This window comes from Salminus brasiliensis, chromosome 5 (assembly GCF_030463535.1).
Source record: "Salminus brasiliensis chromosome 5, fSalBra1.hap2, whole genome shotgun sequence".
Classification (NCBI taxonomy): domain Eukaryota; kingdom Metazoa; phylum Chordata; class Actinopteri; order Characiformes; family Bryconidae; genus Salminus; species Salminus brasiliensis.
The window spans coordinates 6,067,218-6,092,584 of NC_132882.1; the positions used below are offsets into that span (position 1 = coordinate 6,067,218).

General features: G+C 40.8%; 1 protein-coding gene across 1 annotated transcript in view; it reads right to left on the reverse strand.

Moving 5' to 3' along the window:
* Positions 1 to 21,453, reverse strand: part of trpc1 (transient receptor potential cation channel, subfamily C, member 1) — a 43,266-nt gene extending 21,813 nt beyond the window's left edge. The window contains exons 1-7 of the mRNA XM_072679316.1: positions 20,765 to 21,453; positions 14,859 to 15,013; positions 14,614 to 14,715; positions 11,686 to 11,888; positions 9,771 to 9,902; positions 9,437 to 9,632; positions 7,596 to 7,932 (exon numbers count right to left, since the gene is read on the reverse strand). Coding sequence (XP_072535417.1) covers positions 7,596 to 7,932; positions 9,437 to 9,632; positions 9,771 to 9,902; positions 11,686 to 11,888; positions 14,614 to 14,715; positions 14,859 to 15,013; positions 20,765 to 20,930 — 1,291 coding nt within the window. The 5' untranslated portion in view covers positions 20,931 to 21,453. The remainder of the gene's footprint in view (positions 1 to 7,595; positions 7,933 to 9,436; positions 9,633 to 9,770; positions 9,903 to 11,685; positions 11,889 to 14,613; positions 14,716 to 14,858; positions 15,014 to 20,764) is intronic.
* Between the last annotated feature and the right edge of the window lie 3,914 nt (positions 21,454 to 25,367).

Here is a 25,367-nt window from a genome sequence, read left to right on the forward strand (position 1 = left end):
ACTGCAGAATGCAAAAATCTGTCAAATCCAGATCTCACAACCTAGCCCACCAATAAAATCCATCTTCTGCTGCTTTGTTTACAGCTTATTTTAATGACATCACCATGCAACAGCACCCCACCGATCATAGGCAGAAAGCTCCCAGCTAGCTCAGACACCCTCCCTGACACTGTGTTTCACCCATGAACACGTCAAGATATGAAAGAAGTATCACAGCTCAATAATAAGCTGAGTTGAAAGAGCGCTAACAGCACAACCGTGGAGAATCCTGGTGCTGTGGGTCGGGTCAGACTCGGGCAGATCATGTTCCCAAGCTATTTTTGGGCGTGAACCAAAATCTGAGGCCTGTTTAAAGCCCTAACTCTGACTAATCTGCAGAGAATGGGTGCTTGTTGTTGTAGGTGGCGAATTTTCTCTCTCTCTGTGTGTGTGTGTGTGTGTTTGTGATAGAGAGTGAGCAGGCATGTGACCGGAGCAGTCGGGTAAATGGAGCTGAGACTCTGGCGTTTCCACAGTGTTCTGTTCAGCTAAATGTGATTTACTGGATGATTATTTTGTTTTAGTGATGTGCGGAGGCAAACACACACACACACACACACACACACACACATACAGTTTCCATTTGCCCCAGGCATTTGTTTCTGAGGGCTGAGCAGTGAATCAGAGGAAGCGAGGGCTCGGTGGTCACACATCTGGATCTCTCTGCTCCCACTGGGCACATCTGAACACTCATTGGTCAATCTAACACACTCAGTAGTACTCAGTACACACCAGTGAGGCAATGATCCACGATCAACACACTCTGGACTGGTATGATATGACCGGTATGATATGACTATGACTGGTCCTGATGATGCTGAAACAATTCACTGTACATCTATAATACAAAATTAAAAAAATTACATTTACAGTCTTATCGTTCTTATCGTACAATATGTGAGCACGAGCTCGATCAGTTTTGCTGACCTCGATACTGACCACTGTGTTTACCTACGTGTTTGTTTACGTAAGAATGAAGGTATCCGGTATTTGAGCCAGTTGTGCTGTTCTGTTCGGCTCGAGTCGAAGGGTGAACAATAGCGCCATCTATGGTGTAAGGAAAGAGTTCAGTGTGTACAACAACCAGTTAATCAGGACCGGCACCTTCATACATACAGACTGGACTGCGCCTGGAGAAGATCTGTTACTTGAGGCTAATAGGTGGCTAAAAACATGGCTGTACGCATTTCCTAAATTAATTAATTAATTAATTCGAAGTTCAGTGATCATATTATTATTATTATTATTATTATTGTATCGGTGGCATAACATGGTCTTAAAATGACAATAATATTGTTTATCACCATTGTTTATTGTTTATTGGTTGTTTATCAATTAGTTCTGGGACAGTATATCATCCAAAAGAAATTATTATCATGCCAGGCCTAGTTTTTAATGTTAAACTGATATATTATTATATATATTAATAATGCATTTTAGGCTGTTGATGCTTGGCTTCCACTACAGCAGAGTGTTCTGAATCTCTGTCACAATAATAAATATAAAAAATAAACATATTAGTTGTGCTGTAAGTCTGGTGTAATAACAACTAGAGGTCTACGACATAATGTTGAAACTATGGTTTTTGGAAACACCCGTATTGCTTAGCAATGGTTCGGACCACGTTACCAAGTTAGCAAGGTGTTACCCACATAGTTCCAGCTATGGCTTTGGGAAACACTTTGTAAGCTATGTAAGCAGCTATCGAACCCCTGGTTTTGACCCCTGCTCTGTTTGGACTTCTCAGCTGTGTATTTTATATATATATATAAAATATATTTACGCTTCATACTTTTAACTTTTATCTCTTCTTATGTCGCTTAGTTTACTTGCATATACATAAAATACACCTTTTCTCTCCTCAGGGAGGCAGAAAGCTTTCATAGGACAAACTTTGGGTGTGTGTTAAAAACAGTAAGTATTCTGCTTAGAGCAGAATTATGAGGTCTAATAAGACGGTCTTCCTCCCTCTGGTGGCTGCTTTTCATCTCACTGCTTGGCCTGAAATTTGCAGCTGATTCACCCTTGAATTCATACTGAAATAACGATTCATCTGGTCAACCTGAGTGGGCAGTGCGTCTTATTTTAGTGCTCCTTTATCACAAAAGCAGGGCTCGACTGATGGGGTACTTTTGGGAGCAATATTGATTTTAAGAGGTTAAATTCTGAAAAACAATAATTTCATCCTAATTTAGTTTTAGTTTTATATTTTAGGTGTTTTAGGTGTTTTATTTAGACAGATTTAGTAACTGATGTGATTGTCAGTTCTCTGCTGTCACTCTCAGCTGTTGTGCTCAAATAAACAGAAGCAGAAACCTACAATTTTACCTAATATACTAATTAACTATACAGCTTAGTAGCTAAGTTAGTTAAGTTTATTAACTTTTAAAATTACTCTTATTTTAAAAGTTCTTACCTGATTTAGGGTTGGGCAGTAGAGCACTGAAACTGTATACCATAGTATTGAGGGTTTGCAGTGTATCAAACTGGGGTATCGCAAAATGACAATATGTGTGATATGTCAGATCTCTGTCTCGTATGTAGAACACGAAATATGCATCTTACATTAACATTAATGGCCACATGTAATACTCACATACGCACACTCTCAGAACAGCCTAAAAATTGCTATACTTACATTTACATTTTCTCCAGAGGGACTTAGAAAAGTGCTTCACTGTTTACTGTTCAGTTTGTAGAGGCTAGGATCTAAAAGATCCCTCTAAGCTTAGATACGACTAAATACAGAAGTCAGTCTGGAGGCACAATACCCCACATACTCTACACTCTGCCTAAGTAATCTCGGAAGAGGTGGGTCTTCAGTCTGGGTTTGAAGACAGCGAGAGAAGACAGCTACCACTTCGATGTCAGGACAGAAAAAAGCCTGGACGCTTGTCTTCTGTGAATAAGCTCATTCCCAATGTGCATTTAAGAGAGCTCACTAAATTGGTGATTGTCTGAAAACAGGTGGGAAAAGTCCTAAGTCACTCTTAAGACCACTGGCCATGAGGCTTTATCCTCTAAACAGGTGTGATTTGAGCCTCAGGTAGCTGGAACACAGCCTGTACTGTGGGGTTTAACCTGCTAGCAATTAGTCCCCCAACAATCGCCGTCCCCACTATCGGCCACCTCTGCATATTTTAGAAATTTTAAAAGCGTAAGCCCTCACCTTAGAGAGGCATCTCAACTTCATTCCTGCAAAAACAAAAATCATACCTGAAAACAATATTTAAACATCACTAACAGCGCTGCAATCTTAAATATCTAGAGCAGAAATGTGCACTACGTAGAAGGGTCCGATATTGAGGGCAGTCGTTGTTAGGGGACGAACTGCTAGCTAACTTATCTAAGGCCTAGACGGCCGGCTATGAGTCCAAACTCAGCAGAACCAGTCTCTCATTTCTCCTTTCTGTTTCTCCAGACACCAGTCGCTCGCCTTCACTCTCAGACACCAGTTTAATGGTCAGCACTTGTGTCGGGGTCAGCAGTTAGTCAGCAGCAGCTGCTCTGGGCTGTCTGATAGTCGGTGGAGCTGTAGCCGAGCTAGTTAAGTAAAGGCTAGCGAGTGGCTCCAGATCCAAAACCACCTGAAAAACTTTAAATTCAGCTTCTGTCCTTCTGACAGCAGCAGTTACTTGATTTGATTGATTCTGATTAAAATGTTTGTAAGTGGGTTTTCAGTCAGACAGACTGGAATTCAGATCTTCCTCTTTTTCCTGATTTAGAGAAGTGTAATGTTTGCAGTTGTTGTCAGACTGGTGGTTTAACATTTGCTGAATGATTGAAAAGTATATATTTGATGGTTTTTAATGTAGTGCAGGATGACACAAACATGGATATCTGCAGTACTAGCGCAACTTAGGCTAATAGCGTAAACCACGCTACTATTTTGAGAGAGTACAGCGGCATTATCGACCCTAATTTGACTGTTTTACGTTACTCTTCATAGACTACAAAACTTTTTTAAAACTGTTTTAAAAAGGACGCCCCCTATTGATCTCCCAAGTGTCTATGCTCTTCCTTTATGATCAAAAGACTGAGTCTGAATCTAATCATCCAAGAAGGAATCAGAAACCAAAAACAGACATCCTGACATCTGAACGTGATGTATACAGTCAGGTCCATAAGTATTTGGACAGTAACACATTTTTTGTAATTTTGCTTCTGTACACCACCGCACTTAGTGTAGACTTCCAGCTTTTATTCAAGGGTTTAACAAAAATATTGCACTAATCATTCAGGAATTATGCGTGAGGTATCCTTCCTTGTTGGATGCACTATGTTTTTAAAATTATGCCTTCTATTGGGCTCTCAAGTGTCTATGCTCCTGCTTTATTATCAAAAGACTGAGTTTGAATCTCGTCGAAGAAGTGACCATACATTGGTAAATACAGAGGCATTACTGGCTAAATTTACCCATATCTTCACAAAAACATTGGTTGTCAATATTGGCTCATACTATTGACAAAACATTGGTTGGCCCTCAGCCTGCGAGAAAACCTACATTATAGACAAATATCTTTCGTTTCACTGCAGATCTAACAGATGAAGAAGGAAGACTTCATGTAAAAGATAAAACATTAACAGGAAATTAAGGCTTCTTATCAAGCTAATGGTCTCGAGGGAGAGACTGGCCACTGTAGTGGAGTTCTGCTCTTCTGAATGAGAGCATAATGTTCAAATGGCTGAAAGCTAAGGAGAAGATCCAAGATAAGCAGCCCTGAGCACTGAAGCTGAACTTTGACTCACTGGCTTTAAAGCTCACGTCAGATTATCAATTCATTGGTGAGCTTGATGCAACTGCCAACAGACATCCTGACATCTGAACATGATGCACACAGTCAGTGTCCTTAAGTCCTTAAGTATTTGGACATTTTGCTTCTGTACACCACCACACTTAGTGTAGACTTTAGTGTAGCTTTAATTCAAGGGTTTAACAAAGACATTGCACTGACCATTCAGGAATTATATGTGAGGAGTCCTTCCTTGTTGGATGCACTATGTTTTTTTCGTCTGTGCACAGTTCGAATATGTTCAGATCAAATTATTTGTACAGCACTTTTTATAACTCAGTAAGAGAAGAAAATATCAACAACATAAAAAGACGTAAAACCTAAGACCCCCAGTGAGCAGCCAAAGGCAACAGTGGCAAAAAAAAAACTCCCTCAGAGCTGGAAGAAGAAACCTTGGGCGTAACCAAGACTCACTGGAGGGACCCAGAAGTATTTATAAATTATTGATAATAGTCACCGAACCAATGCATAAGACTGTTCTACTGCTCAGATGTGCTGTTCTGATCATAATATCATAAATATAATAATCATAATATTATATATATATACTATCATGATTAATATTATATGATATTATTCATAATAGTAGAACTATTATAATCATCGTAGTGATGGTCAGAGTAATGAGAGTAATAAAGGTTAATAATGGTATTTAATAATAATAATAGTGGCAGACAGTTTCTGGAGTCCATGTAGATTTGAACATATTCATTAGGCAGGTAGCAGTGGCAGGACGACGGGATCTAGTCTAACACTATTCCCATTCTTCCATGGTCGCCTGTTCAACACTGTAGAATGTAACATAAACTAAATGTAAATCTAAACAGATGCATTTTTACTGGACAAAAAGCCAAAGCCAAATAAAAGCTTCAGCCAACATCAATTTATCCCAAAAAGATCATTCTCACAACTTCAAACTTTTAATATTTTTGATCTGGGGCCATGAATATTATTATTGCACTTGCCTGTCTATGTTCTGCTGCTACTGAACCAAGAGATTGTTCAGGATACTTCATTGTTAAGTGACTCAGCATCGAGCTGTATGAACTGCAGTAGGCAGCTCGGCTGTTGCATAACAGCCATACCACAACAATACTGGTTCTCCAGCAAAGCATCGCCCAGGCATCTCTTATTCAACACCACTCTTTGTCCTCGGTCCTGCACTGACTTTATGTTTATTTGGGTTTATTCTAATGTTATATAGAGTTAATTACAGGTAGACACTCTCACTGACTACAGACTTTATGTTTATTTGGGTTTATTTTAATGTTATATAGAGTTAATTACAGGTAGACACTCTCACTGACCACTGACTTTATGTTTATTTGGGTTTATTCTAATGTTATATAGAGTTAATTACAAGTAGACACTCTCACTGACCACTGACTTTATGTTTATTTGGGTTTATTCTAATGTCATATAGAGTTAATTACAAGTAGACACTCTCACTGACCACTGACTTTATGTTTATTTGGGTTTATTCTAATGTCATATAGCGTTAATTACAGGTAGACACTCTCACTGACCACTGACTTTATGTTTGTTTGGGTTTATTCTAATGTTATATAGAGTTAATTACAGGTAGACACTCTCACTGACCACTGACTTTATGTTTATTTGGGTTTATTCTAATGTTATATAGAGTTAATTACAGGTAGACACTCTCACTGACCACTGACTTTATGTTTATTTGGGTTTATTTTAATGTTATATAGAGTTAATTACAGGTAGACACTCTCACTGACCACTGACTTTATGTTTATTAGGGTTTATTCTAATGTTATATAGCGTTAATTACAGGTAGACACTCTCACTGACCACTGACTTTATGTTTATTTGGGTTTATTCTAATGTTATATAGAGTTAATTACAGGTAGACACTCTCACTGACCACTGACTTTATGTTTATTTGGGTTTATTCTAATGTTATATAGAGTTAATTACAGGTAGACACTCTCACTGACCACTGACTTTATGTTTATTTGGGTTTATTCCAATGTTATATAGCGTTAATTACAGGTAGACACTCTCACTGACCACTGACTTTATGTTTATTTGGGTTTATTCTAATGTTATATAGAGTTAATTACAGGTAGATACTCTCACTGACCACTGACTTTATGTTTATTTGGGTTTATTTTAATGTTATATAGAGTTAATTACAGGTAGACACTCTCACTGACTATATGTTTATTTGGGTTTATTCTAATGTTATATAGAGTTAATTACAGGTAGACACACTCACTGACCACTGACTTTATGTTTATTTGGGTTTATTTTAATGTTATATAGAGTTAATTACAGGTAGATACTGTCACTGACCACTGACTATGTTTATTTGGGTTTATTTTAATGTTATATGGAGTTTTACAGGTAGATACTCTCACTGCTGAGTGCTTAAGACAGCTGCCTGGCACTGTCATCATACATTAGCTGTCCTCACTCAGCATTTTGCTGACTGATAGCATTCAGCCACAGGGTGCATTAGTGAGGTCAGGTACTGATGTTAGATGATTAGTTCTGCCACTCCAACTCATTTCAAAGGTACTGGATTGAGCTCAATCACTCCAGAGAAGGCAGCTCCAATGCTCCACAGCCCAACACTTTACACCCCTCTAGCTGATGCTTAAGGCATGGTGACCTTAAGTTCATGTGCATCATTGCGTCATCCCACCCAAATGACTCTGCTGCACCGATCATGGTTAGATACCCTACCTGTCAGCTCTACATTTGCTCTTAGGCTCTTAAGCTATCAGCACTCACCTATGATCCACAGGATGAGCAGGTAGTCGATCATCTCCAGTGCGGGACCCATGGTGTTCTTCTTGAACTCATTGTAAACCAGCGAGTAAAGGTTGAGCAGGAGCAGGAAGGTGAAGTAGGAGGCGCTGTGGATGATGAACTTGACAAAGGGCGTGTGGATGATCTGTCCCACGCGAGAGCGCGGACCCAGCAGGTAGCAGATGGACAGCAGAGGCCACAGCAGAGCCACGCTCAGAACCGTCACCATCTTCAGCCCTGTGTGCTTACGCCTGTAACTCGCCATCTCTCCAAACCACACTGTGTTCAGGAACTGCTGGCAGTTAGACTGCGCCACGAACTGCACCGAACACGCCCATGAATCAGAGCGACAAAAGAGAGAGAGAGAGAGAGAGAGAGAGCATAAACAAATTCTTCAAAATCGACATTTCAGAGACGGGTCACGCATAAGTGAGCTGGAAGCACACAGCCAAAAATTCCTTAGATAAAAGTCTTTGGGTTGCTAGGTTGCTATGGTTTTGCTTGATGGTTGTCACACAGTATCCCAGGTGGTTGCTATTGTGTTGCTAGGTTGTTGTTAAGTGAGTGCTATGCTATGGCAGGTAATCGTTATGGTTTTGCTTGGTGGTGTCACAGTATCCCAGGTGGTTGCTAGGGTGCTGCTAAGCGGTTGCTATTGTGTTGCTAGGTTGTTGCTAAGTGAGTAATATGCTATGGCAGGTAGTTGTTATGGTTTTGCTTGTTGGTGTCACAGAATACCAGGTGGTTGCTAGGGTGCTGCTAAGCCGTTGCTATTTTGTTGCTAGGTTGTTGTTAAGTGAGTGCTTTGCTATTGCAGGTAGTTGTTATGGTTTTGCTTGTTGGTGTCACAGAATATCAGGTGGTTGCTAGGGTGCTGCTAAGCGGTTGCTATTGTGTTGCTAGGTTGTTGCTAAGTGAGTAAAATGCTATGGCAGGTCCGCATTATGGTTTTGCTTGGTGGTGTCACAGAATATCAGGTGGTTGCTAGGGTGCTGCTAAGCGGTTGCTATTGTGTTGCTAGGTTGTTGCTAAGTGAGTAATATGCTATGGCAGGTAGTTGTTATGGTTTTGCTTGTTGGTGTCACAGAATACCAGGTGGTTGCTAGGGTGCTGCTAAGCCGTTGCTATTTTGTTGCTAGGTTGTTGTTAATTGAGTGCTTTGCTATTGCAGGTAGTTGTTATGGTTTTGCTTGGTGGTTGTCACAGTATCCCAGGTGGTTGCTTGGGTGCTGCTAAGCGGTTGCTATTGTGTTGCTAGGTTGTTGCTAAGTGGTTGCTATGCTATGACATGTAATTGTTATGGTTTTGCTTGGTGATTGTCACAGTATCCCAGGTGGTTGCTGGGGTTCTGCTAAGTGGTTGCTATTGTGTTGCTAGGTTGTTGCTAAGTGAGTGCTATGCTATGGCATGTAGTTTTTATGGTTTTGCTTGGTGGTTGTCAGAGTATCCCAGGTGGTTGCTATGGTGCTGCTAAACAGTTGCTATTGTGTTGCAAGGTTGTTGCTAAGTAAGTAATATGCTATGGCAGGTAATCGTTATGGTTTTGCTTGGTGGTTGTCACAGCATCCCCAGTGGTTGCTATTGTGTTGCTAGGTTGTTGCTAAGTGGGTGCTATAATAACCATGGATGCTAGATGGGTGCTACAGTGTGGCATCATGTTGTTAGGTGGTTGCTAGACAGTTGCTAGGACATTCCAGGTGGTTATGGTGTTTCTGGTGGATGCTCAGGTGTTGTACCCCATGTTGATGGGGTGCACCCTATGCCCACCCCTAAAATGACCGCGCCTTTTCAGCAGTGTGTTATTATCACTGATAGCTCATTACCTCCTTCTGATTATATTTGATGGCCAGTTTGAGGCGGCTGAGGTTCATGCGCTCCTCCAGCAGCCCTCTCTTGTCCACGTGGTCTTCGCTGGACGTGTGGTTCAGGATGACTTCCAGCTCGCGAGAGTTCCGGGCCTGGGCCAGCAGATCCTTGGCAAACATCTTACACTGCTTGGCCAACTCTTCATAATCGTTCCTGTTGCCAGACGAGAGAGTGTAAAATGCCAGTGGACGCACTGTTACCCATCTGTCTGCCTGATTACAAGCTTACAGTGACTTCAAGGTCTATGAAAACCAGCACCAAAACAGCACTGTCTGCTCTTTCTCTCTGTACCTGAACTCCACCTCCACCAGACTCAGCTCCTTGAGGTCGGCGCTGAGCTCAAACGCTCGGAGGATGGGGTCCTCCTCCGTCAGCATGATGAGTGATGGGCTGGCCAAGCAGCGGTAGATATCCAGCCTAAACCTACAGGACAGAAAGAGCATCAGCTTGTAGGATGGAAAAAAAGCCAGAGTCAACATTGGTGAAATGGTAAAACCCGACGGCAACTTTAGGACATCATGGTGTTGTTGATACTGGAGAGCAGCTCATCACCTCCAGACTTTGATAGTTATGGCAATACTGGTTACTTTGGGAACCTGAGTGCCTTGTGACTGTGCCAGTATCTGCAGAAGAGGACTTATCCGGTAAGACTGGAGAGAGCAGAAACAGGGCAAGGCTAAAAGCTAGCTGGCTACAATGTCTTCAGCCTTCTAACAACAGATTGTGCTACAAGGACACAACGAGAGGACACCTGCAGCGCTAACCGGTAAGACCCAAGAAAGACGAAACCGGGCAAGGCTAAAAGCTAGCTGGCTATCATCTCTTCAACTAGCTAACAGCACATCACGCTGGGAGGACACAATGAGAGGACAGCAGCAGAGCTATCCGGTAAGACCTGAGAAAGCCAAAACCCGGAGGGAAGCCAGTGGGGGCAAGGCTAAAAGCTATCTGGCTACAATCTCTTTAACTAGCTAACAGCACATCGCGCTGGGAGGACACAATGAGAGGACAGCAGCAGCAGCGCTATCCGTTAAGACCTGAGAAAGCTGAACCCGAGCAAGGCTAAAAGCTAGCTGGCTACAATGTCTTCAGCTAGCTAACAGCACATTACGCTGGGAGGACACAATGACAGGACACCAGCAGTGCTAACCGGTAAGACCTGAGAAAGCCAAAACCCGGAGGGAAGCCAGTGGGGGCAAGGCTAAAAGCTATCTGACTACAATCTCTTTAACTAGCTAACAGCACATCGCGCTGGGAGGACACAATGAGAGGACAGCAGCAGCAGCGCTATCCGTTAAGACCTGAGAAAGCCAAAACCCGGAGGGAAGCCAGTGGGGGCAAGGCTAAAAGCTATCTGGCTACAATCTCTTTAACTAGCTAACAGCACATCGCGCTGGGAGGACACAATGAGAGGACAGCAGCAGCAGCGCTATCCGTTAAGACCTGAGAAAGCTGAACCCGAGCAAGGCTAAAAGCTAGCTGGCTACAATGTCTTCAGCTAGCTAACAGCACATTACGCTGGGAGGACACAATGACAGGACACCAGCAGTGCTAACCGGTAAGACCTGAGAAAGCCAAAACCCGGAGGGAAGCCAGTGGGGGCAAGGCTAAAAGCTATCTGACTACAATCTCTTTAACTAGCTAACAGCACATCGCGCTGGGAGGACACAATGAGAGGACACCAGCAGTGCTAACCGGTAAGACCTGAGAAAGACGAAACCGGGCAAGGCTAAAAGCTAGCTGGCTACAATCTCTTCAACTAGCTAACAGGTTTTCCCTTTGGAACTGGGAGGACACAAAGAGAGGACAGCAGCAGCACTATCCGGTATAACCTGAGAAAGGACTCAATCTTAACCCTAACCCAAACTGGACCTATCCAGTGAGGCCGATGGCGGAGTCCATCTTACAGCTTAGATAAGACACAGAGACATTCCTGCTTTGCGAACCCTAACCACACGGCCTCAGTGAAATATTACTTTCTCTCAGTCCGAGAACATAAATCACACGACAACCAGCGCCTGGTTTCTGAAGTTATTGGAAGTGCAATATCTAAAACAGCCCTGCCGCTCCGGATCGGCCAGCAACATCAAATAAAACAGGCTCGGAAGACGCCAGGAGCATAAAACGGCTTGGCCAGCACATGTCAGAGTGAACTGAGCTGCATCCGACTGCCCTATTGTTTAGGAACAGATGAGACGCTCCATGCCTGGAGTGACGCAGGCTGTCCTTCTTGTTCTTGGCGTTGCAGAGGGTGCACTCGCAGCCCACGGCGTGCGGCCGGGGCAGGGAGATGTCCTGCTTCAGCAGCATGGTCAGGATCTCGTAGTTGTTCCTGTGGGCGGCTAGAATGACAGGGGCCACGTCCATGGTTGTGGAATACTCTGGATTTTGGATGCGCTGCATCAGTTTCTGAGAGAGAGAGAGTGAGAGAGAGAGAGAGAGAGAGAGAAAGAGAGAGAGAAAGCACACATTAGGAAGTTTAATGTCTAATTACGTCTAATGCTTCATACTAAGCTCCGAGCACTGAGTACAGGCCACTGCAGCGCAGAGGACAATGCGCTGGACTGTGCAGGGAATGCGGGGAGCACTGCGAGGCAGATTTGATCATACCAGCGATGTTTATAAACGGAGCTGAAAGCAGTGGTTGAGCAATCACATCAAAAAGGCCACAGGCCAGGATGTTCCAGGATTTGGAGCTTGTTTAGGCCGGCTGTCAGAGCTGCTACAGATAACACACTTCAACCTGTATACTATTCATCTGACATAGAGTACAATATATCTGGCTCATATTAGTACTGGTAGAAGTGCTTCATATAAACATATATTAATACATATAAACTGTATATGAGTGCGCAATTTCTCTGTGATGCTGATCCAGGTGAATTTAGTCCCTATTCCATTGTTTTATTAATGTATATGTGTCAGCATTAACAGATATATACATGAAAAGTATTGTATCAGCATCAGCCCACAACCCCTACATCGGCTGACCTGTCACAGCTGAGGACACAGACAGTCATCAGTGTAAAAGCTTGACCAAAAATAAAACACTCTGGCTGTGTGTAATCATCAGGGACCGGGACGTCCAAATCTAGGTTTTTCAGATATGAGTTAATCCCGATCCGATGCTGATCTGATACCAATCTGATCTTTGTGTTTCTATTGATAACATACATTCATGTTGCATCATGCACGTTGCATCTGATCTAGGACCACATATGAAAGTGACTCAAATCTGATTTGAAAAGATTGGATTTGACATGCACCCTTATGCTTAGTATCGGCAGATGCTGATCCGATATCAGTCTGATCTTTGTGTTTCTATTGATAACATACATTCATGTTGCATGTCCACAAATCGGATACGTATCTGATCTAGGACCACAAATGAAAGTGACACAAATCTAATTTGAAAAGATCAGATTTGACAGGATTGGATTTGACATGCACCCTAATGCTTAGTATCGGCAGATGCTGATTGGATACCAGTCTGATCTTGGTGTTTCTATAGATAACATATATTCATGTTGCATGCCCACAAATCGGATACGTATCTGATCTAGGAGCACAAATGAAAGCGACATAAATCTAATTTGAAAAGATCAGATCTGACATGATTGGATTTGACATGTACCCTAATGCTTAGTATCGGCAGATGCTGATCGGATACCAGCAGAGAGCAGAGAGGATCATAGGATGTAACCTGCCATCACTTCAGCAGATCTACTCCAGCAGGATGAGGAAGCGGGCTGGCAAGATTACATCTGACCCCTCACATCCTGGACACCTCCTCTTCCAGACACTCCCCTCGGGTAGAAGACTGCGGTCCATCAAAACCAGCACAACACGTCATGCTAACAGCTTCTTCCCCAGAGCTGTAGCGCTCCTCAATCACAGTGGTCACCTCCCACTGTAAACCTCTAAACTTACAACTGAACTGTACCAAACCGGACTGAACAGTTATTTGCACTCTGCCTATTTTGCACTATGACTATTTGCACACCTGTACAGATGTCCTTTTCTTTTCTGTAAATATATTTTTCAGCTCTTTATTACCTTTATTACCTTTAGTACTTTCTACTTTTTTTAATTTATCCCCTACCCTATTTATTGTTTAGTGTCATTTTCCTTTAGTTTAAGACTGTGTTCTGTGTTTCTTTGTTACTTGTCATGCGTGTTGCTCTCACCAAGACAAATTCCTTGTATGGGTAACATACTTGGTGAAATAAAGAGATTCTGATTCTGATTCTGATTCAGTCTGATCTTGGTGTTTCTATAGATAACATATATTCATGTTACATCCCCACAAATCGGATACGTATCTGATCTAGGACCACAAATGAAAGTGACACAAATCTAATTTGAAAAGATCAGATTTGACAGGATTGGATTTGACATGCACCCTAATGCTTAGTATCGGCAGATGCTGATTGGATACCAGTCTGATCTTGGTGTTTCTATAGATAACATATATTCATGTTGCATGCCCACAAATTGGATACGTATCTGATCTAGGAGCACAAATGAAAGCGACATAAATCTAATTTGTCAAGATCACATTTGGCATGTGTAAAAACCCTATTCATCTATTAAAATCTGATCTATGTAAAATTAAAGCACAGTTTTAGATTTCAGGTTCTTCAGCCTGGTAATGTGAATGAAGCCATAAACATAAACATCCCTATATCGGTTGAGTACATCAATGTTCCGGTGTAATATCAGGGACAGGGACGTCCAAATCTAGGTTTTTCAGAAATGATGACCTTAATGCTGAGGATCGGGCGATGCTGATTTCCGTAAGATGTTCTGCTAATTAAGTAAAGAGACTTGATGATTCTGGATTTGGTAATTGTCTTCTTGATTATTTTATAGTGTGTTTAATCTTATAATCCAGTGTGACAGTAATCTGATCCCAGATATGTATCTAAACAAGGACCACATAAAAATGTGACTCAAATCTGATTCAAAAAGAGGATTTGACTGATTGGCTTTGTCCATACATCCCTCAAAAAATCCGATCTGTGTCATTTTAAAGCAAAATGTCAGATTTCAAAGCCTCTTCAGCCTGATAATGTGAGCTTAGCCATAAACATCTGAGAGAAAGAAGCAAGGAAGCAAAGTAACACCAACTGACCGCAATAGAGGGTTTGGAGGATCTTCTGGGCCGATGGTTGAGAAGAATGTCAACAGCTCCCACTACCTCTGAGTCAATAGCCACTAAAAGCGCATCTGTGGACTGCACAAACAGAGACATACAGGTCACCTAATATAATTAAAGATGACATTCTGCACTTTAACCTGAATTACAGTCAAAACAACAAGAATTTATGTGTGTGTGTGTGTGTGTGTGTGTGTGTATGTGTAAGTTTATAGTAATACCTGGCAGCCGTGCTCCAGGAGCAGCTGCAGTATGTCCAGGTTTTCATTCTCGATGGCGATAGTGACCGCGTCTCTGCCCAGAACGTCCACGCAGTTGAGGTTCAGCTCACCGTGCCGTTTCTCCTCCAGGAGTTTCTTCACCATGTAGTAATCGCCTTCATCACACACCACAGCATTTTAGCATCTCATTACAACCACACACTGATCTATGTACACAAATGAGTGAGACTTACAGTGGAGTACTGATCATAGAATTACCACTGTATAAAAAATTATGGTTTTTAAACCGTATATATGTGCTTAATACTGGTATTTAAAAAAAAACGCAACCAAACAGAGAAGCCAACCCACCAATTTCTGACTATTTAAGAAAAATAGTCAATTGATTAATGAAGAAAATAATCAGCAGATTTATTTATAAGGAAAATAATAATTAGCTAGATCCTTAAATGGACTGTTAGCTAGTTTTTGGTGATTGGATCATGTTCAGATTTCACTCGTCCGCATGAAAAAGCAAACACCCCCAAGACCATCAGATCACTCAAACCACGTTGGGTGGTGCTCGGAGACGCACCTCGTCCACGTTTAATACAAGTGTGAACGGAGTGTGTTTTCTGTGATCGGATTCCGTCAGGAAAATTAATATTACAAATGAATATAATAGTAATAAATAAATTAATAAATTCATATGAGCAATAATTACTGTGGATCTTTACTTCTCTCTCACTCCTGCTCTACCTCCTTCGCTCTGTGTATGTGGGCTCAGGCTTATGCTTATTTCCTGGTAGGTGAGAGCAGCATTACAGAGTTGGTTCCCTTGTGGTTTAAATAGTTCATTACATTTTCCATCTATTGTCCCACGGTGTCGTAGAAGTTGTTGATCACCACTATTAACTATCTACACCATGATTATTATATTATGATTATGATCAGAGCAGTTCAACAGTATAGATGGTTTGGTAACGTTTATCAATAATTAATAAATAGTTCTGATCAGAGGAGGACGGGTCGGGTCTTGTGAGTCTTGGTTCCTCCCAAGGTTTCTTCCTCCGGCTCTGAGGGAGGTTCTCCTTGCCACTGTCGCCGTTGGGGCTCACTGGGGGTCTTTGGTCCGTCATGTCTTACGTTATTTCTTCTTTGTCTCTGTCTTTTATTAATTACTAATTATGTAAAGCTGCTTTGTGACGACAACAGTTGTAAAAAGCTATACAAATAAATCTGACTTGACTAGAAGAACACCCACAGTCCCTCACTGTCCACAGTCTCCCCGAGCAGGACTGTTTAGATGGGAATCGCTGTTTGTAGGAAGTAAAAGGGAAATGATGTACGTGTTTACATCACTTTAAGGAAAAACATCTGATCTGATCTGATTACACTGGAGACGCATTTTAATAACAGGTGTAAACAGTAGGGATGTACCGATACCGATACCAGATATTCTGCCGATACAGAGTACCGATACTGATACCAAGTCTGATGTAAACACCGCATAGACGGCTACAAATCCTGATATTTTTATTTTTTTAGATCTGATCCCAAATAAGATTCAATACGCTTGAAAGAAGAGCACTTACTGGTTGAGTTTCTGAGAGGGCCACCATTATCCACCATTATCAAAACTACAGTGACCTATACTGTAATCTCACACGTCTGTTAATTTTTAGGACATTAAAACAGCATTCCTAAAGAGGAAGTCCACCAAAAAATGTCAAACTTGCTCCAAAATTCAGTCACAGTTTATTGCAAGCTTACAATGGACCACTCTGATTTCTTTACAGTGGTGGTGACAAGAGCCAATTCTGTCCTGGACTGGGTGTCCAAACGGCAGAGTCGCTCGCTGTCCTCAAACCCAGACTGAAGACCCTCCTCTTACTAGAGTACTTAGGCAGAGTGTAGAGTGTGTAGAGTATGGTGGGTATTCTAGGTCTCTATACTGACTTCTGTATTTAGTCATATCTAAGCTTAAAGGGGTCTTTAGGATCCTAGTCTATACAAACTAGGGAAGGGTATTTTCTGAGTAAACAGTGAAGCTCTGGAGAAGTGTCTGCTAAACAGATAGCACCAGTACCTGCCAGTCAGAGCCTGGGGTTTGATTCCCAGTCTGGGTCCTGGAAGGTTTGGCTTAACCAATGCCATGACCTACATTTAATGAAGTAATAAAGTTTATCAATGTTGGTGGCCAGCTGGGACTCTTCTTTGCCTTTATTGTACATTAATATACAAGCATTTTATCTCTTGATATGTAATTCTGAAATGTCCACATTACAAATCATGCAAAAAAATGAAAGTACATGGATCTCCAACATCTCTGACTAACCTCATGACAAATGGACCAACAGAAATCCAGCTCCAGAATCAAATTCTGTTATACTGACTTCCACTGAAAGATAGGTACATTTTCCCCTCCTCCTCTAAAGCTGCTGTTTTGGAGATATAAGGTTTTCGTGACAGCGAATATATACATCCACATGAACACAGACCTTCAGTAGTAGTACCCCACAGTGCAGAACCCTCCATACAATAAAAACAAAGCCAACAAAGGAGAGATCGTCTTCCACGAGCCATATTTAGGTTGGCTTTATATGGTAAGGAAGACATCTGAGCCTTGTCTGCAGAATGCAACGTGAGGTCGGAACGGAGAAAGCAGGCCTGGACGAGCTGGAGCTTCAGAAAACCTCTCCCACAGGATCTAATGCATTTCTCTCTGTGGTTCTGAGATGGTCGAGATAGCCTACAATGCATCACCATGTTAAAACATCTCCGTACACTTTTGGAAGCCATCCAAAACCTGGCATAAAGCATTTGCCTGAATGCTCTTGAAGTGAAGCTGTTTACTCGAAGCTGAAACGAAGGCGCTGATTTTATTCTAAGCAAAGAGGTGCTCATCGTTCCTGCTTCTCCATTCTTTGGTTTTCTTTAACTCTAGATTAGAGAACAGGTGAAAACAAGCTAAATACAAGATAATCAGGAAAAGATGCTAGAATGCAGTGATTAATCAGGGTTAAACTCACTAAAAGGTGCCTACTCACTTACGTACCACCCACTTTATGTTCCCTAAAGAACCAAAGCAAAGGGAGATGTGTAAGTATTGAGAACCATTTATATAATAATAATAATAATAATAATAATAAAAAGGTTCTGTACCAGTTTTAGGGTTCTTCCTTCAGCCTGACCGTCAGTGCTACCTGCACTGCAGTGTACACCCCATTACCGACTACACTGATGTTTACATGGAATAACTAATGAACCTCTAATTGCTGCTATAATAATAATAATAATAATAATAATAATCATAATAATAATAATAAAAAGGTTCTGTACCAGTTTTAGGGTTCTTCCTTCAGCCTGACCGTCAGTGCTACCTGCACTGCAGTGTACACCCCATTACCGACTACACTGATGTTTACATGGAATAACTAATGAACCTCTAATTGCTGCTATAATAATAATAATAATAATAATCATAATAATAATAATAAAAAGGTTCTGTACCAGTTTTAGGGTTCTTCCTTCAGCCTGACCGTCAGTGCTACCTGCACTGCAGTGTACACCCCATTACCGACTACACTGATGTTTACATGGACTAACTAATAAACCTCTAATTGCTGCTATAATAATATTAATAATTATTATTATTATTGTTTTTGTTGTTATTATATTATTACCACCACTGCTTACCTTTAAATACATCAGTTTACCATAGCACAGCAGTGGCCTTAACAGTGGCCTTTTGCTTAGGTGCCTTTATACCATGTATTTGTCTTTTATACGTGGTTTTGATCAGAGGTGGACAAGTCTTGGGTTCTCGTAAGGTTTCTTCCCTTGAGTTTTTATTGCCCTTGTCGCCTCTGGTTTTCTCACTCGGGGTCCCATGTTTTATATTGTGTTGCGCTCTGTAAAGCTTCAGTTGTAAAAATAGATACTTTACATAAATGCATCTTGATTGGAGAATAACCTACTGTTCTTCAAGAAAATGAATTTGACTGACCAAACAATCAACATATAATATGAAAAGGGGTGCAACGGTAAGGGGTGCATTCATTTCGGTACACACTACTAGGGTAACTACGGTAATTTCGGTAATTTAAAAGTGCGCGTGCCCCCCTGTAGGTCGGCATGGATGTGCATGGTGCACAGTGCATCTCAGTAGCAGCCTTCCACAATACACAAGACATTAACCACACCAGGGCAATTAGGCGGGCACTCAGGCATCATCAGGGACGGCACACACCCCCAACACAGCCTCTTCACACTTCTACCATCAGACAGACGCTACAGGAGAGTCCAGGACAACCAGACACATGCACAGTTTTTATCCACGAGCCATCAGGATTGTGAACAACTCCATCAGCGCACTGCCCCTTTTCATCACTCTGGCTGAACACACACACACACACACACACACACACATTTTATTTATTTATTATTTTTTAAACATATTTTTCTATTCTAATGTTAAATATTCTTGCAATATTCTTATGTATGCAACGAAAATGTCCTATTATATTTTGATAACAGCCAACACTGTAATTTATGCATTTATTTTTTGTAGAAAATACATTTCATCACTGTTAAATAATTTACTGCCCATTGTGTTTGTTCTCTTTAAAAAACATAAATTTACAGACAGCCTTGGTTGTAGTTACGGTAAAAAATAAATATACAGCCTACAATGTTATTAAATTATACAGTATAAATATATATGGTTGCAATGTATAAGACATTACACAATAGCATTTTTTTTTATATTTAAAGTTTTGTTTGCAATACATTACTGTGATGTATATATATATATATATATATATATATTAAACAGCAAAACTCTACTGGACTACGGACTACTGAATCAATTGACTACTGTATGACTAATTTAACTAAGTTAGTAACTACAGTCACTATTTTACAGTTGCCAAATAGTTCTTATACATTGCAGGGAGGAAATATGCTACAGGGACTATACTATGCTGTTCTACAGAGAACAGACAAGCTGTGTGTGCATTAGCATTTGCACAACTTGAAGCGGCTGAATGCTTTCATTAGAAGGGGGGTTCACTAGGGCTACACTATATATTGTCTCAGCATCGCCAGGTGTCAGCAGTCACATCGCAGGATGTGCTATGATGTTATGTCAAATAATATGACATGAAATGTTTTGTTTTTGCTGCTTGATACAAAAAGAAAATTACTAATCTAATTTTCCATGACTTATCTACCAGAAGCAGATTATATATAATACACACAATATAGCATGTATAATTTATATAATATACTGCATTATTAATACGACATTTTGGAAACAGTCTTAATCTGGTGAAAATGTCAATATTTTGTAATATTACATTTTCTATCTTAGTTTTTTTTTTTTTTTGTTCAACATCATGCAGCCGTTGTGTCCACAAACGTTTGGGCATACAGTGTATTATGTAAATAATACTTAAAATGTAATTCTGTACAGATTTGACACAATTTTACTATCATCAACATTACACATAACACTTACTGGTTGACTTTGATGTTAAAAAAAGGTCTACATTTGTGTATTTATCACTATGGGGACGTCTGGTTCCATTCACCACCACTGTAAATAAATATACATGGGCAAGTTTCTCTACAATTAACCCTTTCAAAACAAATCCGGTCTGCAGCATCTTGATGACTTCTCAAAGCCTAAATTATCCAGCACGTTTGAACATTTGGTGAAAATCCCCTTTAACACATGCAGAAGGGGGGTCCATCCTAATATTTTGTATGGACCAAAAAAATGGCAACAAACAGCCCCTACATACTGATGGACCCCTTGTGGCTCGGAGCAAGCAAGAAACAGTCCTGATGCTAGCCCACCCATGTCAACACCCCCCCAGACCCCCTCTGGTCAGTGTGAATGGCCTCCCTGCCCACCCACTCACCCTTCTCGCAGGCCAGCAGAAAGAGCTTCTCGTCGAGCGTGGTGTCCTCCTTCACCTCCCTCACGTCTTTCAGCGCCAGATAGGTATCCGGAGCGGAGGCGCCAGGGGCCTGGTATCCGGCAGCCATGACCACGGAGAGGGAGCAAGGCAGAACGCTGATGTGCATCCCAGCTGGAGCCCGCTGAGACGGGGAGAGAGGCAGGCAGCCCGTCCGTCCGGCCCTCCGCGGGGCTCGGCTACGTGTTAGGGAGGCGCTGGAGCAGCAGGTGCGGCCCGGGAGCCAGACGCATCGCCCTTGGAGAGCACGGCAAGGCTACAGGCGCTCCGCTGCCGCCGCGAAAACAGCCAGGGTGAGAGAGACGAGGATGATGAGGATGAGGATGATGAGGATGATGATGGTAGTGATGGGGACGTTGGTGGTTCTGCGCATGCGCACGCCGCGACCACTGTTTGTGGGGACAGCAGGGTCGTTACATAAGAGCAGACTGGAGATCATCAGAACAGCGACCACCCGGAGCAGGACAGGAGGGGGGCTGTGATTATAGTGGCATCTCATATATTTGGGTTTATTGGATATACACGTCACGCTGATTTTGGGAAACATCGACATATAGATGTAGGGGTCATAGACCTAATGTATTGATATTAATATTAATATAAATTCCACAGATCTATAGATTATAAACTTATAGATTATGGATTTATAGACTATACAGGTCACAGCAGACCAGGATCAAAGCAAATTTAGGTGGGTAGGGTTCAGAAGATTGATAGTTTGTCCAGTATCAAAATATATAGTAATAATAATTATAATAATGATATTGATAATAATCACAAATAATACAAATAATTATTTGTTTGTATTGTTTATGAATAATAATAGTAATAATAATAACTGTCATAATTAATTAACATATTTCATTATTATTTGTGTTGTTTAAATTATTTATTTTAATAACAATAATTATAATATTGTAATTATGTTTAGTAGTAGTACAATAATTATAATAAGTAATAAGTAAAATAATAAATATATAGTTTATTAGAAATTGAATAATGTTAAATAAAGTAATCATCTTCATTTTTAGCAAAATCACTAATAATTCATTAAAATAAAAATAAAAACAATTCTATGTGCTGTTTATATAGTTATAGTGATGTATTAAAGATTCTAATAATAAATATGAATTGTACTAATTAATAATAATAGTGAACAAATAAAAAAGAATAATCAGAATCATTAATACATGAGTTATTTAGTAATTAAAAAGTAAATGAGGCAATTATTGATTAACATTAAATATATGAAACTGTATGTTTGATTCTTTATTTTGTGTTGAAAAAATGATTGATTTGTTTGTTTCTTTGTTTGCAAACATATATGTTTCACAGAAAATAAAAATAATTAACTAAAAAAGGTCTCTGGTTCTGGTTCTGGTTCTGGTCTGTTCATCATCAGTACCGAGTCACACATATATGATGCACAGTATTTGACTCATTCTGGAATTGCAGGTACATTTGGAAATGGAAAGATCTGATGATTTAGTTAATACTTCATATATAAATTCTGCATCCAGTATGTAGTATAGTAAAGTATACATCCAGCATTATTATTAGTGAAAATGTATATATATATATATATATATATATATATATATATATATATATATATATATATATATTATACATAACTAATATAATTTGTATTATTTTATGTATTATTTTATAATATATACATCCTTGCAAATACTAAATATCAAACTGTTTGGGCTTTGCAATGTTATTCAAAATAAAATAATATATTAATAAAATCTGTATGTTAAAATATAATAATATTTAATAATTTGGCATTTTATTTGAATTAGTCATGCTTCATACCATAGTATGTATGTGGTACATATCTGGCTAGGGAAGTATCTGTATTAAAACCCCTGATTTCAGAAGCATGAGCAAGTGTCTACAAACTTTTGGACAGATAGTGTGGTGTAAATCAAATTTCATGTTCTTTTCTCCCTTTTTTTGAGCATGTCTCTGTCCTCTACTGCTCTACTGAGATGTTCTAGCCTGTGAGCAAATGTTAGTTCCAAGTTTTATTTTCTGTGCTCTGCCCCTCAGCTTACCATCAAAACAACAACAGAAACACAGAAATCAGGGTGAATCTGGAGAAATATCTGCCCGAATATGGCTGTAGGGATATGAGAAGGTCACCAAAAGTATGTTCTACTTGAGTTTGTTTAACTCCATTAAAAAGCTGTTACCTTTCCAGTTAGTTTATGCTCTGCTCTCCACTAAGCCAGTTCCACACTCTGCTCTGTTCATGTACACAGATGAACCTGCCTAATATGCTGATGGTCCTCCAAAACAGGTGGATCTGCTACAGATCTGAGGTATATCCCACAGGTAAACAGCCCATGTACCCTCAGCCATGTAAAGTATGCTAAAGATCCATTGCCTTAAGATCCAGTCACGAAGCTGGTGCAGCCCTTCTAGGCTTTTTTGAAAGTGGACGGGGGTTAGCATGGGCACATCGCAGGGTGTGATACGCTGTGTGTTATGAAGTATTCCTCCCATAACCTTCATTAAACATGTATGTGACTACAGTAGCCCCTCTGTTGGTTGGACATGGACGTTGTGGTCCCATTCAGTCCCTTTCAGCCACAACTGTCCGCCATGTTGTCAAATTTGCAACCAGAGACGACTGGTCTCTTCCAGGGAAGGCTGTCAATCACATGAGTCCTGAGGAAATAACTGCCTGGGCGTTGCAAAGATGGCCGCAGAGTGAACAGACTTGCCAATAAGGACTTGGTTGTGTGTTGCTCTGGGTGGCTCTGTGGGTCTACTTTTAGTCTTTTGTTAAGGTGCCTGTTCATGAAATCCCTCCGATCACCAGCTCAGCTTCAGCTTTCACTTCGTTAGAGCGTCTGGTTTGGGAGGTTAGCTTTCACCATCTTTCATCACTCTGAAACTTCAAGTAACATTGGCCTCTGGTGGTGTCCCAAACTGCATCCTACTGCACTAAACAGTATGTAAACAGTAATACACCACTACTAGAAGTGTGTGGTCTTAATGTTTTGGCCATTACTATGTTTCACAGATGAGGTAGTATTCCTGTTATGTTGGTACGGGTGTATTACCATCTCATTTGTCCACATTGAAAAACACCTTCTGTTTTTGGTGCTGCTGATTTTCCACTGTACCTGTATGATCCTGTATGATCCTGACGTTGGTTGGTGATCTCAGGGAGTCAGGCTGTAGAGGCTTAATTCTGTCCTTAACCACAGATGGTTTCCTCAGATGACCTTTGCCACCCCTTAGCAGAGTCACTGCCCAAGATATTGATGTATGCTGACTTCAGAAACGCCAGCCATCGGCAAATGTTTGGCGTTGACAGTGACTCACAAGCTTGGTGTGGCTGCAGAGCAAAAGTCAGAAGTGTCAAAAAGTCTCGAAGTGTCGAAGAGGCCGTCCATCACAGCTCTATTTCAGTAGTGCAGATGAGCAGGCCTGAGCAGACTGGTGCTAAACATCACTGGGTTATTAACAGTTTGAATAGAAGCCTTTAAGAGAAAACAGGCCTTAATGATTAAAGGCCAGGTGATAGAAAAGCTCATTTCTTAAAGTACCACTGACTTCCCCAGGGGACATGTGGATACTAAGGCCCTGTCCATACGTGTCCGGATATTTTTACAAACTGAGATTTCCCTGAAAATATTACTGTCCACACAGAGACAAGCATTCCCAGCTCATCCCAAAAGTACTAGAACTGGATGGAGCACCAACCATCATTCCAGAGAACACAGAACCTCCACTGCTCCACAGCTCAATGCTGGGTGGTTTTATAACCCCCTCTACTAGCCCACGCCTGGCATTAGGCAGCACGAAAGCCAATGGGTCCTGCAGAGAGTCCTATTCTACTGGCAGTCCTTCTCTACATGGACTAGACAAGCTGTGGGTGCATTTGAACATCTGTGTCAGCAACTGGTGCAACATTAGATGGGGTGTCCACATACATTTGGACACATAGTGTCCTGAATATGATTGAAGCTTATAGTAAGTATACTGTGCATGCTCTGCCAAAGCATGCACCCCCTACAGCTGTGTAATGAGGGAGCCAATACTTTTGGATGAGTCAGATCTAAACACTAGTAGCTGACCTCACTGAGGCTGTATTTGTTTTCTCCAGTAGATGGCAGTCCATAACAACAGGCCACTGTTCACCTACATCTACAGTGCTAGGCCTGATTAGAGTGGTTTGTACATTATCCTAAACTACCTCAAATCCTCACATGCTTTATCATATAGAACATAATATATAAATTATTTTATATATATATATATATATATATATATATTTATCAGTGGAGTCAAGTTGTTGTGTTTATACTTATATACTAAGGTTACAGGGCCTAATGACAAACCGGTTCCTTAGATTCCTGTAAAGAGAACAGGCTCTAAATATTAAGGATGGATAGTGTTGCTAGGGTTACAGGGCCTAATGACAAACCGGTTCCTTAGATTCCTGTAAAGAGAACAGGCTCTAAATATTAAGGATGGATAGTGTTGCTAGGGTTACAGGGCCTAATGACAAACCGGTTCCTTAGAT